Source organism: Natator depressus, chromosome 3 (genome assembly GCF_965152275.1).
Source record: "Natator depressus isolate rNatDep1 chromosome 3, rNatDep2.hap1, whole genome shotgun sequence".
NCBI classification, from domain to species: domain Eukaryota; kingdom Metazoa; phylum Chordata; order Testudines; family Cheloniidae; genus Natator; species Natator depressus.
Window position 1 is genome coordinate 84,091,548 of NC_134236.1, and position 22,497 is coordinate 84,114,044.

Consider the following 22,497-nt stretch of genomic DNA (forward strand, 5'->3'; position numbering starts at 1 on the left):
GAAGAAAAAAAATTCACCAAACAAACAGAGCTATGCTTGTTTTAGTGGTACACTCTGTACACTTCCAATTATTTTTCTACACATGCTTCATAACTAACCATACTTGTTTACAGTATATCATACTGCTCTGGTTAAAAACAATAAAACCTCCTTCACTGAAAACCTTCACTTTGCATAAAATACTTGGCAGAGTGTCCAGAACAAGGAGTTCAGTACATAGCAGCCTGTTATGTGATAGGTCACTGATGCAAAATGAGATTGATGCACATCTGCAGTAAACCAACATACCAATCTCTGTGCATCTGTCAGGAAATGAAACAGCTGTAAACTTAACCCAATTGTTTTTTTCAACCTTAGCAATGTGTGTGAATCGCTAAAGGTAACTGCAAATAAAAAACAAGCAAACAAAAACTTGAGAAGTTAATTAGCTATTTAAGTTGACAGAGAGAAAGACAGGTAATTGCATCCAACCTGAAAAAAACAGTTTATCACAAAACTTTTGCTGAAACACAGACAACATATCTCCATACCTAAGAGATTAGAGTTATCCATATCACAACCATTGGTTATTTTTATTCTACCTGCTCAACTGAAGGAGGCTTCATATTAAATCTGCTGCACTTGGGAATTTTGAGCCCAGTTATCCTCTCAGGATCCAGGTAACAATCATGCACTTCAATGGGAATTACTTGGACCTTCTCAGGGGAGAATGTGGCTTCTAGAAGTCAATTGGTCTTATCTAAAATAAGTTGCTGCCTAAGCTTTCATTTACATGCAATGAATTTACACAAACAGAAATATTATCCAAATACAAGAAAAAAGACCAATAATAAGCAAGGCTGGTGCTTGTGACTTGTTTATAATAACCTTGATTTGTCTTAAAAAAAGTCTAGTGACTTTATCCATCAATTACAGTTCCTGATCTTTTCCCTAATAGAAAAGAGCTACAAACTTCAGACTGCAGAGTGAATGAATACTGACCCTTGTCCATGGTACCCACATGTAATCTCAAGATTCTATTTATCTAATGTGCCTCTGACTTCTTAAATCAGATGTTTTCATTTCTTGAGTTATACTTGGGGAAAGGGTTAACTAAAAGGTGTCCTTACCACTAGTGTTTTCAAATCTTACATGGAAGGATAAGGCTTGTGACGGAGTCTTTTCCTACTGCAGGTCACAAGGTTCAAAAACATGTTACACTTGTCAACTAAATCTGTAATATAATGTGTGTCAGAGTTGGGCTGAATTTATATCCTCAAAAGAATCTTATCCAACAGAGGCCAGCTACTTCTTGTCCTGGCAACCATATACTGATAAATTAAAGAAAGATCTTATATCCAAGTGACAATGAGAAAACAAAAAGGTCTTTATGTAACATTTAATCTAACAGATATCTCCAAACCTAGCTGCCAACTCATACACAGCAGGAGAAAAAAAATCTTAGTTTAATTCTTGGACAGCTAAGTTTTAGTCTTTCCCCTTTCCAGAACAATTACAGGAAGAAAGCCTCAAAGTTCTACAACCTGAGACTTATAAGATTACTAATTTATTTTGCCCAATACAGTCTAAAATATATCAGCAAGTCCTGACTTTCAACTTTCTTGTCCCCTCAACATAATGATTATGCTACAGGAAGAAGGTTTAATTAAAAAACAGCTATGTAAGTAAAGAGAGAAAACACCTTCATGGAACATAACTTTTTAAAAGGCACTATAAGGGAGAGGAAGGATGGCCCTGTGGTTAGGACTTGGGAGACCTGGGTTCAAATCTGCCTGGCACAGACTTCTTGTGTGACTATGGGCCACTTAGTGTCTCTGTGCCTCAGTTCCCAGCTGTAAAATAAAGATAACAGCACCTGAGGGTGTTTTGAAAATACACACACTAGAGACTGAGGTTCTCAGATACCACACAGGTAACAGTGTATAAGTACAGTAGAACCTCAGAGTTGTGAGCATCTCAGAATTGGAGGTTGTTCGTATCTCTGAACAAAAGGTTATGGCTGTTCTTTCAAAAGTTTACAACTGAACATTGACTTAATACAGCTTTGAAACTTTACTATGCAGGAGAAAAATGCTGCTTTCCCTTTTTTTTTTTTTAAAGTAGGTTATATTTAACACAGTACTGGACTATATTTGCTTTAAAAAAAAAAAAAAAAATCTCTGCTACTGCCTGATTGCATACTTCAGGTTCCTAATGAGGTGTGTGGCTGACTGGTCAGTTCGTAACGCTGAGGTTCTACTTTACCTAAGATAGAGAGGTGTTCTTTAGACCTTAAATTGTGTACTAAAAAAAAAAAAAAAAAAAAAAAAATCAGTTTCCATTCTGACATTCATCACCACCTGTGTCTAACTCAGACTTTCCCTGTATCCCATGTTTCAAATACTACACTGACAAGGTAACAATTTCAGTCTCTTACTAACACTTAGAATGATCCCCTTCTCACAAAGGCCTTTCCTGTAGCTCTAACATGTCACTCCATTCTTAGAAGTTTTGCATTAGGCCTCCATTTCCACCACATTGAGTTCAAGTATCTTGTCCTTACCTCCGCAACTGTCTCCCACCCATATTGTCCTCTTTATAGAAATCCCTCCCGATCTAACTGTAAGGTTACTACTTTCTCCTCCTTCAAATCCCTCAAGATGCAATTCTTCTGTGAGAACTTATGATCCCAGATACTCTAAACTATTTGGGATATGGACCGTGTTTGTTCAGCCCTAGCACAATATGATACCAACCATGACTGGGGCCTTTCGGTGATTCTGCAGTATAAATAAGCAATAGCAAATCTCTTCATCTGTCATGTCTGCTCCATCTTAAAAGCCGGAATAAAAGAATGTTAACATTGCAAAGTTAAGCACTGAAAGTCACAAAATGTCCAACCTTAGCTTTACCTCCTTATGCATTACAATATACTTTTAAATCATACATCACACAGGAGCCTCATCTCACTCTACCTATGAAATTTACATAGCTCCTGTGACAGTTCTCAGAGTACCTTGGACTGAGAGTCACCTTGTTACCTCCAGCATGAAGGAGCCTTGCTTGTGCTTAACTGGGTGTCAGCTCCCTGACACCACCAGCCCATTAGCCACTCACACAATCTCCTCTTGCCTATGCCTGCCTTTACTTTGCCTCACAGTTTAACGATATGTGCACCCGAGCCCCAGAATCCCTTTGAAGCATTTCTCTGTAGTGTCCAGCCCCTTATCCACTGAACACTCACAGAAATACCAGGTCTGCTGTCCCCAAGGCAACAGTACACACACCAGCCTGTACAATTCAACTCAGGATCAGCACCTAGCTTAATATCACAGCATTTAGATATATTTATAGAGAAAACAAGAATAAATTTATCATCAAAGATCTAAGACTCAAGTGACAGTAAGAATACAGGAAACAAACAGTTACAGATAAAAAGAAAATAACATGCTTTCTAGAGACTAGACTTAACTGAGCAGGTTAACCTCATGTCTAAAGAAGTTTCTCACCCCGGAAGTCCTCCACACCTTTTTTCAGCCAAGGTTGGCTGAGATCCCATTTTCATGAAGGTAAACACACTGTCTGTTTACTTTCTTTGTGCACGATAAGGGGGTCTCTTTGCCTTCTACTTATACCCCAAAGTTTATTGCTTGTACTCAGAGACAGCATAACCACCCCCAGCTACTCTGAGTTCTCTCTCTGTTGGCTTCACATCTCTTCAATAACTTCGTATGTAACTGTGCATCCACTGTGAACAAAACATCTTGTCTGACAGAAATCTTTCATTTCTGCAGTTGACTCATACCTAGACTCCAAGAACATATTTGCAGTATATATACCTAACTCCTTACACAGTATCTGTGCTTACAATTCACAATGATATTCATGACTAGAGTGTCCCTGACTTTCATTTAACACCTCACATGACATTATTTGGTGAACCAGAATGTACATTCCAGAATCAGGACATTCCTGTAACTCTTTTGCCAGTTAGCATTAGAGGGTTCTTGGGTCACAGCCCCCATTACTATAGTATCTGTGTGCATCACATCTAATGAATGTACCCATTACTTCACAGAAGTGAAGTGCTATTGTCCTGATTTTACAGATGAAAAACTGAGACAGAGAGACAATGCGTACGCTGGTGTCCAAGGTACGATTGCAGCATGGCTAGACATACCCACACTTAGCTGCTAAAACTAACAGTATAGCTACAGGGGCATAGGCTGAAGTGCAGGCTAGCAATGTAGTCCCCAGCATATTCATATAGCCCAAACTGAAGTCTGTTCCATTGCATCTACAATGCTATATTTAGCTGTGCTAGCATGGGTAAAGCTAGCATGGGTATGTCTACCCATGCTACAATCACACCTTGGATTGCAGCATAAATGTACTGTAAGTGACTTGCCCAACATCATAGAGAAAGTCTGTGGTGGAGCAAAGACTTGAATCTGGGTGTTTGAAGTCCTATGCTCGTGCCCTTCCATGGACTCTCTCAGGGCAAGTTTTTCAGCTGGTGGAAATTTGTTTATGCAAATGTATGCTAGCTGAGCATCTGGCCCTCAAAGTGAAGGCTGAATGGTGCACAATTAATGCAGCAGGTGCACAACATTAATTATGTTTCCTAATAACCACTCTTCTCTCATTAAAACAAATGTACTGAACAAGATGTATTGAATGAGGCAGGGTGTAATCATACATCAAAATTCTACATCACACATGCTTCTTGCAGCTCGCTTTCATTTAAAATGCTGGAAGATATTTATTCAAGTGTTACAAAACTACATATGGCTTTTCAATGCCTCAAAACCGCCAAATCAAGACATTTTTAGGGCAGACACGAAAGGCACCTCTCCTGCTGAAGAGCTATCTTCCTGACAAGTTTCAGGGTTCTACCCCAAGGTCTTGCTGCTTTATTATTAGAGATGTTCCCAAAAAAGTCATAATTGTGTAATACTTGGAGAAAGTATGTATTTCTACTCTCATTAAAACAAAAAACACATTGTCCCTAGACAAAGGTCAAACATGGGAAATTTCATCCCAAAAGGTTGAAGTTATGAGCAAATGAAACAGGACCTTTAGAATGGTAATGCCTAGACTATCTTAACTTTAGCTATTGCTACAGCACTTGCACTCACTCTATGATATTTTCTCTGATCACTGGTTCTCATCACTGGTTACCAACTATTAAAGCACTGATGTATTTGCCCTTGTTACCATAAAAATTTCTCTCAAAACTCAGTTATAGTTCTGTCACCAGAGTGATGCACCAGATGGTGTACTGTTATCAATTGTTAATTTGCAATAAACTAATTGGACTTTCATGAGCTGAAAACCGACCACAAACCAGTCTGCAGTTTGTTTCCCTGATGTCATGCACAGTCTCTTTACCTTCAGTACAGTAACAATGTCAAGTGTTGCAAGTCTGGGAAAGATACATTTGTGTATTTACTAAAATCACTGTAAACAGCAGAACACTTCCGCACAAATTGTATGCAGAGTGGGACTATAATGTACTTCACTCAACCACATTAGTATTAATATCATCTGATTCTTTGTGTCCTCATGAAGTATCAAATGCCACTGGATACAGACATAACCACCTCAAAAATCACAAGTTCTAAAGAAACAAAACAGCCTTTAAGAAGAGCCAAATACATTTTATTTGCAAGAGGAATGATTTTGACTAGAATTAAGTTTCGTTGGGATTCACTTTTTATGGAGAATCATCTCATATTGGTATATTTTCATGCCTACATTAAAAATACTCTTAGCATCTTTTCTATTCTTTTAGGGTCAAATTTCCAAAAGCTCCTAAGTGATTTAGGCTCCTAAGTCTGATTTTTAAGAGAGATTTAGGCTTTTACATGCTTTTGGAAATGTTATCCCCAGTCCCCTACTTCCCCTTCAAAGATCAGTTCAAACCAAGAACTCAATGGTAGTGACACTGAAATGCTATGAATTTGGAACACTTAATTGTTTAGATCTTAACGATAACTACTGCACAGACTGCCACCACAGTACAAGTTATTTTGATTTCCCTGTAACTCCATCAGTGAGCTGATACATTCTTCAGTTAAAAGTCAGGCTTTCAATTCTGCTCATTACTATAACTGTAGAATCCCCAACAGTTATCCAGCTGCACCAACAGGCCTTAAAAGCTTTGAAGAATTTGGATTAGATAAGGGACAATACTACTTCTGTAAACACAAGTCAAAAATAAAACCAAAGCTCTTTCTAGACACAGTGGTAGCAGAGCTGGTGGTCCAGGAGTTTTCCTTACTTAGTTCTAAAACCGTCATCCCAACCCAAAAGCCTCCAGGGCGCACTGTGGCATTTTCAGACCCAAACCATAATTAGTATTAAGGTAACATCTGCTGGATCTTTATTTCTTTTCCTCTTCCCATTTTAAAATTTTGACACCAGCTCCTTTGTGCAGGAACAACTAGAGCTATTCCAGAATAAAAGCACTCAGCTTGTTCACACATACAGATTTAAATGATTACAAATAATCATTCTGCTCTCCTACAAACCCTACCAAGTTCAATAGGCCTACTGTACTTGATTTTAATCATCACAAAGAAAGTAAAAGTGTTTTTATTGTATGTTAAAAACAGATCTTAAAATATTATTAGCTCTACAAGTTAGATATGAAGTGGAAAGTTCCTTCTGTCTAAATATTTCAGAATGCTTTTAAAATATTACATTTTTCAACACCCACTCAGAATTGCTTACTGTTATCTGCATTGTACAGATGGAGAAACTGAGGCACAAGGAGCTAAGTGATCTGCCCAAAAACATACAGACTCTCAAGTTTCTTGTTCGCTTATTATTAATAATAAATAATCATAAAAACATAGTAGTAGTGATTTTTTGGCTCTTCAAGGATTAAATATTAACATACACATCTGGAGATATATCTAAATGAAGTTTTAGCCATGGCACTTCTATTATGCCAGCACACTCTCCCTCTCTAGGAAAAGGCTGGCACAAGTTTATAAGAAGTTGAGTTTGTGTTGGAACTATACCAAGACCACAACTTGTTTCACTTGGTTTCAAACTCACTCAGGTCACAAGTGGCTAGGATTAAAAAGGACCAGTGTCTAAACCTTCTGTGCCATCTCTGTAATATGCATGTTGAAAATATTTTATAAATATGTATTAAGATCACTGGAGCAGCTCCAAAGCAAAACTCGCAACACCGGAGCTTTAAGGAAGGGGAAAGGAGGCTGGGAGGAAGCAGCATGGTTTTGGAAGGCAACAAACAAAGTTTAAATACTATTAAGACTGCAACACAAATAATAAACCACAAAACTTAATTTTGAATATGAAGCACCAAACTTTACCATCATATTTTCTGGACAGTGCTGCTTTATGCCATTAACAAAGTTATTTAAGTTCAATATCATAATATCTAATACATAAAGCTACACATGCAAATATGACCCAATTAAGTGTTTTCTTCCCTAGTCTCGAGAACAGGCCAGAACAATATTATTTACTTAGAATTGACAAGACACAAGACAACAGTCACTGCCCCAAAAAGCTAATAATCTGAGACACACGCAGAGAAGACTGGCACACTAGAATATCCAGAGGAGGAAATTAGTGGTTTTGTTTGTTTTTAAAGAGCTCTGAGAAGCATGAATGGACTCTATTCATTCCACCTGTATATTAACTCTGAAGACTAATGACAAATCCGCATCAACAGCCAGTGTGCTTGTATATCACAGAAAAAGGAGATAGAAGAGCCCTATTACATAACCTGGTCAACCTCCCTGTAGTAAAGGATTGTTCCCTACAGTGCATTCCCAGGGATTGGCTTTGGGCACTTTTTAATGACTCAAATGATGGGACTGCCACAACTTCCCTTTGGAAGCCACTCCACAGCGTAACAGGCGGTTGGTCCTGGTGTTCCAGTCTGTATTTTCCAATTCTGAATGTCTTTTTGTTATACCTAGCCTCCCACCAATTACACACCCCGCCACTAGGGAACGAGCGGACAGGAGCAAGCCGCACACCCCCTGGGCGGCTCTCCCCTCCGAAAGGGCATTCACACCTAGGCTTGGCGGAGAACACGCAGAACACGTAGCCCACAAAAGGCAAAGCTAAGCCCACAGGTGAAGCCCAGCTGAGGGGCCGTCCCGGAGTCAGGCAGACGTGGCTTTGGTAGCTACCCCAGCAGCTCAGCACAAACAAAACAAAACAAGTGACCCCAGTCACCAGAACAGCCTCCCCCCCGCGCTCTGTTGCCTGGCCAACCCCAGCACCCCATCTTTACCTTGCAACCCCGGCTCGTGCAGTGGTTGCACAGCAGCCCCTGCACTGCGTACGCCTGGTTGTGGCTGGCCGTGGCCGCCAGCCTCATGCCTGCGGGAGGGAAAGCGCGTCTCAGGCTAGGAGCGGGCCTGTCCCTGCACAGCGCGCAGCCAGCTCCCCTCTGCCCAAGGCAGCGGCGAAGGCAAGGCTAAAGCGAAGCGCCCGGGGGCGGGGGGAGCTGCGGAACGGGCACAAACAAGCCGAGCGGAGCCCGGCCCCCCTCCCGCCAGCCACCAATGCGCGGGAGGCGGAGGGGCAGGGAGGCGGAGCGAAGCGCGCGCTCCCTGGGTTGGGGCGGAGAGGCCCGGGCGGGAGCTGGGGAAGGGGCTGCAGTTCCACGGGGAATTTGTGCCTTTGCTGCAGGAGCCCTGGCACCCAGCGAGGGTAGCCAGCCGGCCACACGGGACAGCCAGCCGTGCCCCCCTCGAGTCGCAGTCCGCTCCCCTTGTGTCAGGGAGCATGGCCGGGAGAGCAGGGTATGCACAGCAGCAACTGTGAACCCCGGATTTTACAGCTGGGAGCCAAATGTGCCAGAGAAACATTTTCTGACACTACACTGCAAACATCCACTGATGCAACCCTGAGTGTGCTCTTCTTGCGCCTCAGTCCTGGCACTGCACAGAAAAATGTTAGAGCTTCAACTGCCCCTTATTGAGGACACTAGTGGTGACGTCTATTGAGCCTAGGCAGCTGGTTTTAAATTACGAAGTAACTATTAACTGCCCAATTCATCCGGCAGATCATTTCAGAGGTCAGCTATTCAGATGCCATCACAATGACTACTGGGGACACATGAGGTGAGGGACGGGAGATCCCTCTTCAGCTCCTGCATCCTCTGCTCCTCTCTCTGGCAGAAAAAAAACCACAGTATTTTTGTTTGACAAAAATTATTTTTTTCTAGGAAGTCATGTATTCGCTCAATCATCTATCATCTCCATCCATCCTCACTTAAGAGCCTCTACCTGCTTTTTAAAACAAGAAAGTAATTAAGCCTTTTTAACAGCTAGCTCATAGGAGCTTAACATGCAGCAGATACATGTGTGACTTTAAATAAACTCATCTAGCAATTTTGCCAGAAAGCTCCTGCCCCAAGACCATAATATCCCTGTGCAAACATGTTTTGCAATCTCATCAGCAAAACACACAGACTGCTGCAAACAAAGATTGTATTTCCTTCACCGAACTCCAGTGCTGTTAAATCCCCAGATGCCCCAGTTATCCCCACCCAACTATAGCTTTCTGTTCTGGTTTGGGGTTTTATGCATAGTTGCCAACTTTCACATGGTAAATAAGCACCCCTACTTTCACAATAAGCCAAAAATCAAGCTAATCCCATTTCAAAACAAGGCCAACACAAGCCAATCCCTAAGAACCCCAACATTCTATGTGATTAGAGCCCCCCAGCATGCAGTCTGGGACTGTGGTGGGCCCGCTGTGCATCCCTGACTCTCTTCCCCCCCTTCCCCTGCTTGCCCCCCTTTGCCCCTGCTTGCTGGGAGCCGATCAAAAAAAAGAAGCAACAAGCTACCAGCCAAACAAGCAACAAGATACAAGCTAAAACTAGCCAACAAGAAACTCACAAGCCAATTAAGGCAAAAAAAAAAAAAAAAAAGAGAGAGAAGCCCAATTTCTGCGTTTTTTTCACGTTTGACATGTCTGGTCTTGTGCCATTTTCCAAAAGTAAATACAGCATCTTCAAGTTCAAGGTCCTGGGTAAAATTTGGTTTACTCTTCACATCCATATTAAAAGTGTAAAGCTATGTTCTGTTAATTATTTTACATCTTAAATATTTATTTTAAATCAAAAGTTTCAGGTACCACATTCTATCTAAACAAGACGAGAATGCTTGATTCTTACCCCAGCTTTGAGAGGAGGTGGTTAGATTACAACAGCTCAGAACCCAAGAAACTTCCTTAACTAACACGAAAAACAAAGTTTCCAGTCTGGGATTTGGATTGCTACACATCCAGATTACTAGTTCTAACAAGTCTAATTACTGTAAAGGGAATAATATGACCATGAACTTTGAACTTTAATTAAATATAAAACTGAATACTGAAAAACTGTTTATGCTGTTCTTGGAGTGGGTTTATAAATCCTGCGGCCAAATGCAGAAATCACTGAGGCAAGAACCACTGAGGCCAGAACATTGTGTGGAATGTGAAAACTTTACCCTGGGCAGTGGCTTTGGACATTTCTAAAGCTGAGCTTTACATTCTTTCTTTCCCTAATGTCATCACCTCTATGGAGTGCAATCCATTGGTGATCTTCCTGATAACACCATCCTGGCCACTATGGATGTAGAAGCCCTCTACACCAACATTCCACACAAAGATGGACTACAAGCCATCAAGAACACTATCCCCGATAATGTCACGGCTAACCTGGTGGCTGAACTTTGTGACTTTGTCCTTACCCATAACTATTTTACATTTGGGGACAATGTATACCTTCAGATCAGCGGCACTGCTATGGGTACCCGCATGGCCCCACAGTATGCCAACATTTTTATGGCTGATTTAGAACAACGCTTCCTCAGCTCTCGTCCCCTAACGCCCCTACTTTACTTGCGCTATATTGATGACATCTTCATCATCTGGACCCATGGAAAAGAAGCCCTTGAGGAATTCCACCATGATTTCAACAATTTCCATCCCACCATCAACCTCAGCCTGGTCCAGTCCACACAAGAGATCCACTTCCTGGACACTACAGTGCTAATAAACGATGGTCACATCAACACCACCCTATACCGGAAACCTACTGACCGCTATTCCTACCTACATGCCTCCAGCTTTCACCCTGACCACACCACACGATCCATCGTCTACAGCCAAGCTCTGCGATACAACCGCATTTGTTCCAACCCCTCAGACAGAGACAAACACCTACAAGATCTCTATCAAGCATTCTTACAACTACAATACCCACCTGCGGAAGTGAAGAAACAGATTGATAGAGCCAGAAGAGTTCCCAGAAGTCACCTACTACAGGACAGGCCTAACAAAGAAAATAACAGAACGCCACTAGCCGTCACCTTCAGCCCCCAACTAAAACCCCTCCAACGCATTATTAAGGATCTACAACCTATCCTGAAGGATGACCCAACACTCTCACAAATCTTGGGTGAAAGGCCAGTCCTTGCCTACAGACAGCCCCCCAACCTGAAGCGAATACTCACCAACAACCACATACCACACAACAGAACCACTAACCCAGGAACCTATCCTTGCAACAAAGCCCGTTGCCAACTGTGCCCACATATCTATTCAGGGAACACCATCACAGGGCCTAACAACATCAGCCACACTATCAGAGGCTCGTTCACCTGCACATCCACCAATGTGATATATGCCATCATGTGCCAGCAATGCCCCTCTGCCATGTACATTGGTCAAACTGGACAGTCTCTACGTAAAAGAATAAATGGACACAAATCAGATGTTAAGAATTATAACATTCATAAACCAGTCGGAGAACACTTCAATCTCTCTGGTCACGCAATCACAGACATGAGGGTCGCTATCTTAAAGCAAAAAAACTTCAAATCCAGACTCCAGCGAGAAACTGCTGAATTGGAATTCATTTGCAAATTGGATACTATTAATTTGGGCTTGAATAGAGACTGGGAGTGGCTAAGTCATTATGCAAGGTAGCCTAACCCCCCCCCCCCCCAAGACGTTCTGGTTAAACTTGGATTATTGCTGTGCACATTGTAAGATGAGCTATTGCCAGCAGGAGAGTGAGTTTGTGTGTGTGGTTTTTGGAGGGGGGTGTGTGTGTGGGGGGGGGGGTGTGGCGGTGGTGAGAAAACCTGGATTAGTGCTGGAAATGACCCACCTTGATTATCATGCGCATTATAAAGAGAGGTTTCAAAGAGGGATGGGCTATTACCAGCAGGAGAGTGAGTTTGTATGTGTGTCTGTGGGGGGGCGGGGGGAAGGGTGAGAAAACCTGGATTTGTGCTGGAAATGGCCCTCCCTTGATGATCACTTTAGATAAGCTGTTACGAGCAGGACAGTGGGGTGGGAGGAAGTTTTGTTTCATGGTCTCTGTGTGTATATAATGTCTTCTGCAGTTTCCACAATATGCTATGCATCTGATGAAGTGAGCTGTAGCTCACGAAAGCTCATGCTCAAATAAACTGGTTAGTCTCTAAGGTGCCACAAGTACTCCTTTTCTTTTTTCTTTTTACGAATACAGACTAACATGGCTGTTACTCTGAAACCTGTAATTACCTCTGAGAAGACAAGGCACATTTTCTACTTTTGAAGATAGAATAGCAGCATACCATTACACTGACTAGAGGTGTGAAGGCGCTTTAGGTCCTTACTCTGTTTCCTGGTACAGAACAGGGATTTAGCTTTCCTAAATGGGCAAGGTCTTTCCAGACTGTTACTGCTCCATACCTACTTGAACATCAGAAAGGGCTTAGATGACAAATGGAAAAGAGAAGCAAGATGGTGAGAGTGGTTATATTTTCAGAGCTAGTTTAAATAAACTAGTAAAGAGACAGTTTAATTCCCACTGCTTCCTTACTTCAGGCCAAAATATAACAAAGGACCAAGGAAGAACTCTCTTGCAACACCACAGACAAAAACTGGCTTGTGTTCAGAAGGAACTATTCAAAAGAAAATATGCCATCCCTCTGCCATGCACATTGGCCAAACCGGACAGTCTCTATGCAAAAGAATAAATTAACACAAATCTGACATCAGGAAGAATAACATTCAAAAACCAGTAGGAGAACACTTCAATCTCCCTAGTCACTCAATAACAGACCTAAAAGTGGCAATCCTTCAACAAAAAAACTTCAAAAACAGACTCCAATGTGAAGCTGCTGAACTGGAATTAATTTGCAAACTGGATACCATCAGATTAGGCCTGAATAAAGACTGGGAGTGGTTGGGTCATTACAGAACCTAAACCTAATTTCCCCAATACTAATTTCTCCCTACTGTTACTCACACCTTCTTGTCAACTGTCTGTAATGGGCCACTCTCATTACCACTTCAAAAGTTATTTTTCCTCCCTTGGTATCCTGCTGTTATTTTGATTTATCTCGTTAGACTGAACTCACACTTGGTAAGGCAACCCCCCACCCCTTCATGTATTTATACCTGCACCTGTATTTTCCACTTCATGCATGTAGGGTTCTAGCCTACGATAGCTTATGCCCAAATAAATTTGTTAGTCTCTAAAGGTGCCACAAGGACTCCTCATAGTTTTTGCTGATACAGACTAACATGGCTAACACTCTGAAATCTGAGATATAAGACGTTATCCCACTATGAGAAATCTTTGTGGTTTCAATTTAAATGACTATGCCTTCCAACAGAGAGATACATAGTTGGTAAAGGAATGTCTTTAATTGCAATGGTTCTCAATCTGGGGTTCACAGACTATGTCTAAGGGGTCCACAAAAGGTTGTCGTTACAAAAGAACAGTGGTTTTCATCCTGCGGTCCGTGCACCCCTGGAGGTCCACAGACTACGTCTAAGATTTCCAAAGTGGTCTGCACCTCCATTTGAAATTTTTTAGGGGTCTGCAGATGAAAAAAGGTTGAGAACCACTGTTTTATTGGACTAACTTCTGTTGGTAGGCGAGACAAGCTTTAGAGCCACACAAAGCTCTTCTTCAGGTCTGGGAAAGGTACTCTGGAAGCATCTCTACACAGCAGTATAAGCCTGGGCGCAAGCCTAACCCCCTTACATCCACACACCATTTGTGCTAACCTAGGTCTTGGACCTAGGGTCCCAAAACCCTGCAGGGCTCAAGGGTCCAAGCCCATGTTGAGCTGAGACCTAGGATCCAAGCCCCATTGCTTTCCTGCATGTGTATGGTCCTGGCTTGACTCAGGTCCCGGAAGTCCTCCAGATGTATTCCAGAGTTCCTGGTAGCAGAGGAGCAGCAATGCAGGCAGCCAGCACAGTGGTCAGAAGCACTATTTCTGCCTGGCTGAGCACGCTCCCTGTTCCTGCTCCTCTCACAGCAGCGGCAGCTCCTGCTCTGGCTCCTCCTCACTGCTACATAGAGCTTGGCCAGAGCAGGGAGCAAAGCTGATAGGTGGGAGGCAGCTCCTGGCTGCCAGGATGTTGGGGGTCATCCCTCCCCCAGCTGTGCTGGTCCGGGAGCCCTGCCACTCCTTGCAGGGCAGCCTCTTGGTCCCGTTCTGCTCTCTGTCCCTTGCTCCGACCTATCCACCCCCTCCCACCACTGCCTTCTTTGGGGCTGTGTGTGCAGAGATGTCCAGGCAGCATACACTGTGAGGGAGGTAAGTGGGAGCTAGCCCCCAAACTTCCCCACAGCCTCCTGGGGATCCCTTATCCCTGCCTCCTGGGATGCGGCGGGGGCCCAATTCTCAGATTAGATGGTAGTGCAGTATAAAGCCTTCTCAAATTGCAGTCATTCTATTGAGATGGACACCAAAGGAGCTAATTATGTAGTTTATGAACTCGTGCTCCTTTTGGGCACCTGAGTCCCATCAATAGCACTGTCAGTTAGGAAACAAGATGGGCACAGTAGAGTTTTCCCACAGTGCAACACAGTTGTATGGCTAGACTGTCGACACTGGGGGGGCGGAGGGGGTGCGTACTAGGTACTGTGGGATAGGGTTACTTTGACTTGGGTCTGTACACTGCAGAGTGGATGCCAAAGCACTAGCTTCAAGTATGGGTCAGAAAATCTTTAACATAGGGTTAAAATACAGTGTAAATACTCAATCCCATGGTTCCCTGACATGGGTCAACTGACAAGTCCCACTAATCCTAGGGCAGGCTTACATTGCTGAATAGACATACCCAGAGTGTTAGAACTAAATACAAGAGTGAACAGATAGTTTAGCATAAGTAGTTAGCATATATTCTAAGGGACAATTCATAGAATCATAGAATATCAGGGTTGGAAGGGACCTCAGAGTTCATATAGTTCAACCCCCTGCTCAAAGCAGGACCAATCCCCAACTAAATCATCCCAGCCAGGCCTTTGTCAAGCCTGACCTTAAAAACTTCTAAGGAAGGAGATTCCACCACCTCCCTAGGTAACCCATTCCAGTGCTTCACCACCCTCCTAGTGACAAAGTTTTTTCCTAATATCCAACCTAAATCTCCCCCACTGCAACTTGAGACCACTTCTCCTCATTCTGACATCTGCTACCACTGAGAACAGTTTAGATCCATCCTCTTTGGAACCCCCTTTCAGGTAGTTGAAAGCAGCTATCAAATCCCCCTTCATTCTTCTCTTCCGCAGACTAAACAATCCCGGTTCCCTCAGCCTCTCCTCATAAGTCATGTGTTCCAGTCCCCTAATCATATTTGTTGCCCTCTGCTGGATGTTTTCCAATTTTTCACATCCTTCTTGTAGTGTGGGGCCCAAAACTGGACACAGTACTCCAGATGAGGCCTCACCAATGTCGAATAGACGGGAACGATCACGTCCCTCGATCTGCTGGCAATGCCCCTACTTATACATTCCAAAATGCCACTGGCCTTCTTGACAACAAGGGCACACTGTTGACTCATATCCAGCTTCTCATATCGAACTGCTGCCTAGCCATTCGGTCCCTAGTCTGTAGTAGTGCATGGGATTCTTCCGTCCTAAGTGCAGGACTCTGCACTTGTCCTTGTTGAACCTCATCAGATTTCTTTTGGCCCAATCCTCTAATTTGCCTAGGTCCCTCTGTATCCTATTCAAGGTGAAGAGGCCCATTCTTCTTTCAGCAGTATTTCTGGTAAAAATATATGCCCCGTTGACAAACCTTGAATGTTATTTAGAAGTCAGGGTTACTTAAGTTTTACTTCTATTTAAAGAATACGTACAATTTCCTTTTGGGTATTTCTAGTACTTTCACTCTTATGAAGACAGTTCTCACAATGAGACTTTTCTTAGCAACAGTTCAAAAAATGTATTATATGAAGGCTATAAAGAGGCAGATCAGATATGAAGTTAAAGATCCTGATCCTGCAACACTTATGCACATAGCTTAACTTTAAGTACCTGTGGTCAATAGGACTTCTTATGTGCAAAATTAAGCACATACGTAAACATTTGCAAGACTGGGGCCCAAAATCTTAAATTCTTTCCATTGCAAAAAGCTATCCAAGATCACCAGAGGTCTCACTCTGGAGCACCTGAAATGCTTACTATAGCTAGCGCACCAGGTATCAAATTAAAATCTGGAAGGGTTATCAGAAAATTCTCCGCCGGAAAACTTTACAAATAATATTAAAATGGTTCTTTACTACTCTGAGACACCTGATTTCCAATAGCTCTATAAAAAATGTGTTTTAGGAGCGACAGATAATATGTTTTAATATAAAATGCTACAAAACACATCAAACAAGCCTGACCCAAGCATTCAAAAAAATCATGGTGAAATCCTGGCAAAACTCCCATTGACTTCAAAGGCACTGGTTTTCATTCCATCAGACAAGCTTCCAAAAATCATGAGATTTTAAAATAATAAATATTAGGTTCTTTTTATTTGCCTTTTGTTTTTTGAGCCATTGGGGTTCACTTTGTCAAGTTTTCCCCCCAATACCAGGAGCACCAGAAACTAGCTGAGAGCTTGTCTACCCCAGAAAATCTCCATGTGAAGTACCAGACAGGTGAAGTTCTGCAACAGCCTCCAGGCAGGGATCAGGAAGGGATTTTTTCCTCTAATGTACTACAAGAAGGTTTGGGGTTTGGGTGGGTTTTTTTAGATGTAAGCAGGGTCTGAATGAACTCTCCCCTGACAGCTAGTTGACGATGGGGAGAGACTTCAGGAGCAAACTGTATTTACGTGAACACACCTACTCTGCGTAGGTATCCAGCAGACAGGAGCTGCGTAGCTCCAAGTGATCAAATTTGGCTGGTGTTGAGTTACAAATCACTTTAATACTGAATGCAGGGGTAGTGAAATGTTATTAATGTTATCTTTTTTATTGTATGATTAAAGGGGAGCAGAACTGTGCTAAGTCTGTCCCAATTGAGAGGTCACCCTCAGATGAAAGAGACTCGCTAAGGCAGGGGCTTGAATGCCAGATCCCTGTGAAAATAATAGGAATGGGGACAGGTGTCCCAGACAGGAGATATGGACTCTCCCTGAGGGTCCTCGGTCTTGTTTAAACTATTCCTCTGCACTGTTCAAAGATAGGGCTAAATAGGTTCCAATAGCAGTTTCTGTTATGTTAAGTGCTCACTAGAGCTGCAAATACTTGTGGGGCGACAGCGTTTCTGCCCAGCTTGCATCACTAAGAGCTGATAATCACTAAGAGTTAGGTGGACTCTCAAGAGACTGACCTGCAGAGGTCACAGCAGAGAGGCAACCGGCGAGTGGAATAAGCACGCAGCAAGGGGCCAGCAGAAAGGAACAGCGGCTAGCAGGGCGGCTAGAGGGAAGGAACAGCGGCAGGCAGGCAGCCAGAGCAAGTGCTCAGATGGCTGAGCAAGCAGAGTGCTTTCTTCCCCACGTGGGAGGTGAACTCACACAGATGCACCTCTGGATCCTCACTGACCAAGGACAACCACAGTGAGTGGGGTATGGTAAGGGAGTAGAGAGAGGCACAGCAAAGGAACTTTTGGTTGTAGAACTCAAGAACATGAGGTAGAACACACTGCCCCACTCACTCTGGGATGGGTGTCCTGCTCACAGTTTTATGATTATGAGTCCTGCTCGTGGCATTTTCCCTAATTCTTGTCGGGTGACTTCCCTCCTTTCAATAAAAGTTTCTTTTCTACACTCAAACTTTGAGCTTGCGAGTGGGGAAGTATTGCCTCTCAGAGGTGCCCAGGGGTAGTGTGTAATTTCCCCAGGTCACTGGATGGGGGCTCGAGCCGGTTCTGTGTTGTATTGTTGAACCCATAGATATTGAACCCAGCCCTGGTTGCTGCCAGCTCCACCTGGCAGAAGGGTTACATTTTAATCTCCTTCCTCTGAAGCATCAGGGATACCCATGGCTGGAAATGGGACATGGGATAGGGTAGGTTTGAGCTCTGAGATGGCACAGAGCTTTCTCCCTGACAAGTACTTGGGCGACTGGCTGGCTCTTGCTTACATACTCAGGCTCTAAGTGGTCGCACTATGTGGGGTGGGAAGGAATTTTCCCCAAAGTCAGATTGGCAGTGACCCTGAGGGGCTTTTGTCTCTCTTCTGCATGGAAGCATGTGTCACCTGCCAGGATTATCTGGGTATATCTCACTTTATCATTTCCCCATCACTGCAGGGGCCTCAAGCACTGGTGTATCTCGGTCCCTCCTATTCTCTGCGTGTGACACATAACAGTCTAGTCTATTGTGGGCTGTAGTACTTTGATTTCATTTTGGTGGCTGGGTTTAGCATATGGGTGCTGGGTGGTGTTTGTAGTCTGTGATATACAGGAGGTCAAACTAGATGACCTAGTGGTTCCTTCTGGCCTTAGACTCTATAACACTCTAACTCCAAAATAAAAGTATCCACAAGGGGAGTTATATAATTATAGTGGTATAATTATGCTGGTAAATTTTCCTATGTACACAAGTCCTGAGAAACTCATAATCCTATTACTTCAGGAGATGGGGATGTGAGAAAACCACCATGTATTTGTGAGATCTGTGATAAAATTGAGTTGGCAGCACTCATCTCTACTATATTAATAAAGAGTTCCTATCACTTATTTCAAATAATTTTTAGCAACAGTTTTGTCACAGATCCAAATGAGAGCTGCCCCCCTCCCTCCTGGACTGCTGAGAGGAAAATTCAAGCCTCTGCCACTCTATATCCCCATAGTGTTTCAAGCTCCTGGAGCTTGAATGGAGCCCAGCCACTGCCCCAATCTCTGGGTCCCTAGGCACACTTTCAGGGTGCAGACCTATCTGACAACCCCCTCAGAGAGTTGGAACCTGCTGTCCAGCCAACTACGCCCTCCAGGCCCAGCACTAACCTTACAGACTCCAAGTACTTAAACACACCCCTCTTCACCCAGAAGGTCATACTAGCCAATTTTAAGGTTTTAAAAAGGTACTATATACTACAGTTAGCACACTTCTTAATAAACCCAAATATTGCTGTTAAGAAACAGAAGAATAGTGCAAATTGCATACACAGGAAGAGAATGAAAAATTAAAGTTTACTTTAAAAATCTCAATCAAGTGTGCTCTTTGGGCATAACAGATGTTATTGTAGCATGCCATAATGCTCTACTTTTAGAACACTGATGGTTAAAACAATGGATAAAAATCAGTTTCGGTTATAAACATTCTAGACAGTATCAAGTCACTATATGACACTCAGTGGCAAAACTGTTCCCTGTTTCTCATCTACAGAATTGAAACTATACTGTGGTGTATGACTAAGGACAAAATCTAGCCACATTGCTTTCACACTTGTTTAGAAAAAAACCTGATGTTTTTATCTCTCGTAGAGGTGCAAATGTAAACTGAATCCTTGCTATTTCAGTTTTCCTTGTGGTTTCACAAAGTACAGAAAAACTAACAAAATATAGGAAGCTTTAGTAGCCTCTAGTTACTAGTATTTTTTAGCCCATTAAAGAGATTCAAAAATCATGGTCATAATGACAATTTAAGAAGCATGAGTGGTTAAGATTTTAATATTCATATGAGGTAAAATAGTATAAAATTATGAAGACCTGGGGAAAACGATAAAACAATGGACTGTCAAATAAATACTGAATTAGAAAAAGGAATAAGCTGTGCATTTTTTAGTTTTGTTTTTAACATGGCACAGTTGTCAAGATCAGGCAACAGACATTGACAGCAATATATAAATACACACACCATGATCTATGATAGTAGGAGGAAGGGAAAGAAGGTAAAACAAAAGCAAGAAAGTCATAGTAAGGGCTTGACCCTGCTAGGTGCTGTGCACTCTGTCCCAGATCCAGAAAAGCATGTGAGTAGTCCCATTGATTTAGCACATCCATAAATACTTTGCCATATTGGGGCCAGAACACTCAGCCACTGTCAAGCCTGATGTCACATATTTTTAAGTTTGTTAAACAGAAAGTGGATTGACATGTCACAATTTGGTGCAGTACAAAAGGGGTGTGATTTATGGGTGAATTGGTGGCAAGTGTACTTTTCACCCTAGCTAGCAAACCTAGTCCAAGGTTAGTAGAGATTGATACGTTTTTCAAGTTCTGATTTACAGATTTTAAACATTTTATTTTAGTAATAGTTAAACCCACAATATTGTAATTTGGACCCAAGATACCTTTAAGGTATCCTTTTAAGCATATCCAGTTCTCAACTTTGAGTGTCCAGACAGACTAACGTTTTACTTTGGCATACAGTAATTTTGTTTGGCGTGCAAATGACATCAGTGCTGAATCTACCTGGGGTAGTAACTGTTTTTAAACAATATCAGAATATGCTTTCAGGCTTTAATAACAAACCTGGAATAAGTAGTTGTGTACGAAAAGATATAGTTAGAATGTTTTCCTCCTAAATGGAAACAATATAAATATATAGTCAAAGGCTTATAAAGTGTGAATTTTGTTTTAAGTCTGTAAAAGAATAAAGAATATTAACTAAAATGTACAGCTTGGCTGAAAGTTGAAAAACATTGATAATCACAAGTATTTGAAGAATGCTAACACCAAGGAATAGCAGAATTATGTATGTTGGTCTAAGACGATACATTAGAGTTACATTTATAAAAGCAAACAAAGGAAAAGACAGGGTTAACATCAGGGACAATATTCAAGTAGTGAGGTGCACAGAATGTGCAGTAAATTTGCAAGGAATAATGGTTAGATTATCATATCACAGCAACATCCAGGGTTGCATGTTCTATCTGTGTCTGATTATGAAATTGCAACCATTTCTTTCAGACGTGGACCTTGCTACCACAATTCATGCCTTTGTTATTATCTTAAGACTTCAAGTGGGACTATACCTTGAGCCCAAAATATAAATGGATGAAGAACGTAGTCGCCCTGTTACTGAACAGAAGGTTTTTCAGCTGCAGGTTGAGAGTTCTTTGCTCTGCGTTGGCTGCTTAATAGTTTCTAGATGCAGTACCGGATTTACCATGGCGCCACTGGCGCAATGGCAAAGGGCCCATGCTCCAAAGGGGACCCGGCCTGGCCCGCTCTTCTCTGCCCCCTGCTCTCTCCTGCAGGGGCAGTGGCAGCAGCTTTTTGATTTAAATCGGATTTTTGAGGAAAAAACCTATCTAAAGATAGTTTTAATTAAGATACATTATATCTCATCATGGAATAGGGATTATAAATTCTAATTCTATAGTATGAGACAATATATTCATGTAATGTTTAAGAAAAGTTTTGTAAATGAGTTCTAATAGTTCATGGATTAGGGACCCAATCTTATGGGGTTCCAGGGGCTTCTGTATAGATTATTTAGGTTAATCTTTTTATCCACCCAATGGGACTCAGTGCTCAGTCTAGTAGATACCATCATAGATGCTCAGTTTTGCAATTCTCAAACTGTGGATTTGTGTCTCCAGAGGTAACATGCTTGTTAACAGCAAAAATGTTTTAAAATAAATAAATAAATATATAGAGGTGAGAAATAACAGACCTCAACCCTATTTGTCCCTCTGCAAATTTGTATACACAGAATCAGTCCCTTACCTCTCTCTAAAAGTGAAAAGTTTCAAAAAGTTCAATGAATAGAAAATTGTTGGGGGTGGAATAAATCTGGACAAGGAGAAGAAGTCTGGAGATAAATTTGAGAAGCGAAGGACATATGCTTTTTCGTTAAAATATTACGCTTGCTGTTGAAGAAAAAAATCCAGAATACTTAACGTTGTTGTTTTAGTTAAATGAAACAATTTAAATGTCTCTCTGGTGATGTTCTCCTGGCCTTGCAAGAAAATCCTCCAAATATTAATTAACCTGTTGAATTGGAGATAGTTCACCTCCCAATGATTTCATAAATACCTGCTTCCATTATCTTTGGTAAATGAAATTTGCTGAATACATCATAAAAATCTGTTCTTAACTTTTTGTTTTGGTGAGTTTTACCTACTTTCCCCAGGTTTCTTTCAGGAGAGTGCACAAAGGTTTAAATCCCACTACCCTAAGGGTCCATGTGTCTGCTCTATGTATATTCAGCAATAACGTCCAGAGTCCTTCTATTGGACCTTATCTCTTAATTATACAAGACAAACTACATTAAAATGAAGTTAGAGGTTGAGATTATGTCAGTAATTTAAGGGTAAAACAAGTACAGGTATGTTATAATTATCCCAAAATGGT

At 42.0% G+C, this 22,497-nt stretch overlaps 1 protein-coding gene across 4 annotated transcripts in view; it reads right to left on the reverse strand.

Annotated features, from left to right (window-relative positions):
• SESN1 (sestrin 1) overlaps positions 1-22,497 on the reverse strand; it is a 137,892-nt gene that overhangs the window by 11,872 nt on the left and 103,523 nt on the right. The window contains exon 1 of one of the 4 annotated variants that reach the window (XM_074948207.1): positions 8,261-8,440. The exons of the other annotated variants lie outside the window; for them this stretch is intronic. Within the exon in view, the coding sequence (XP_074804308.1) occupies positions 8,261-8,347 (87 nt within the window). The 5' untranslated portion in view covers positions 8,348-8,440. Of the gene's footprint in view, positions 1-8,260; positions 8,441-22,497 lie in introns of those variants that run through there. 4 annotated transcript variants of the gene reach the window in all.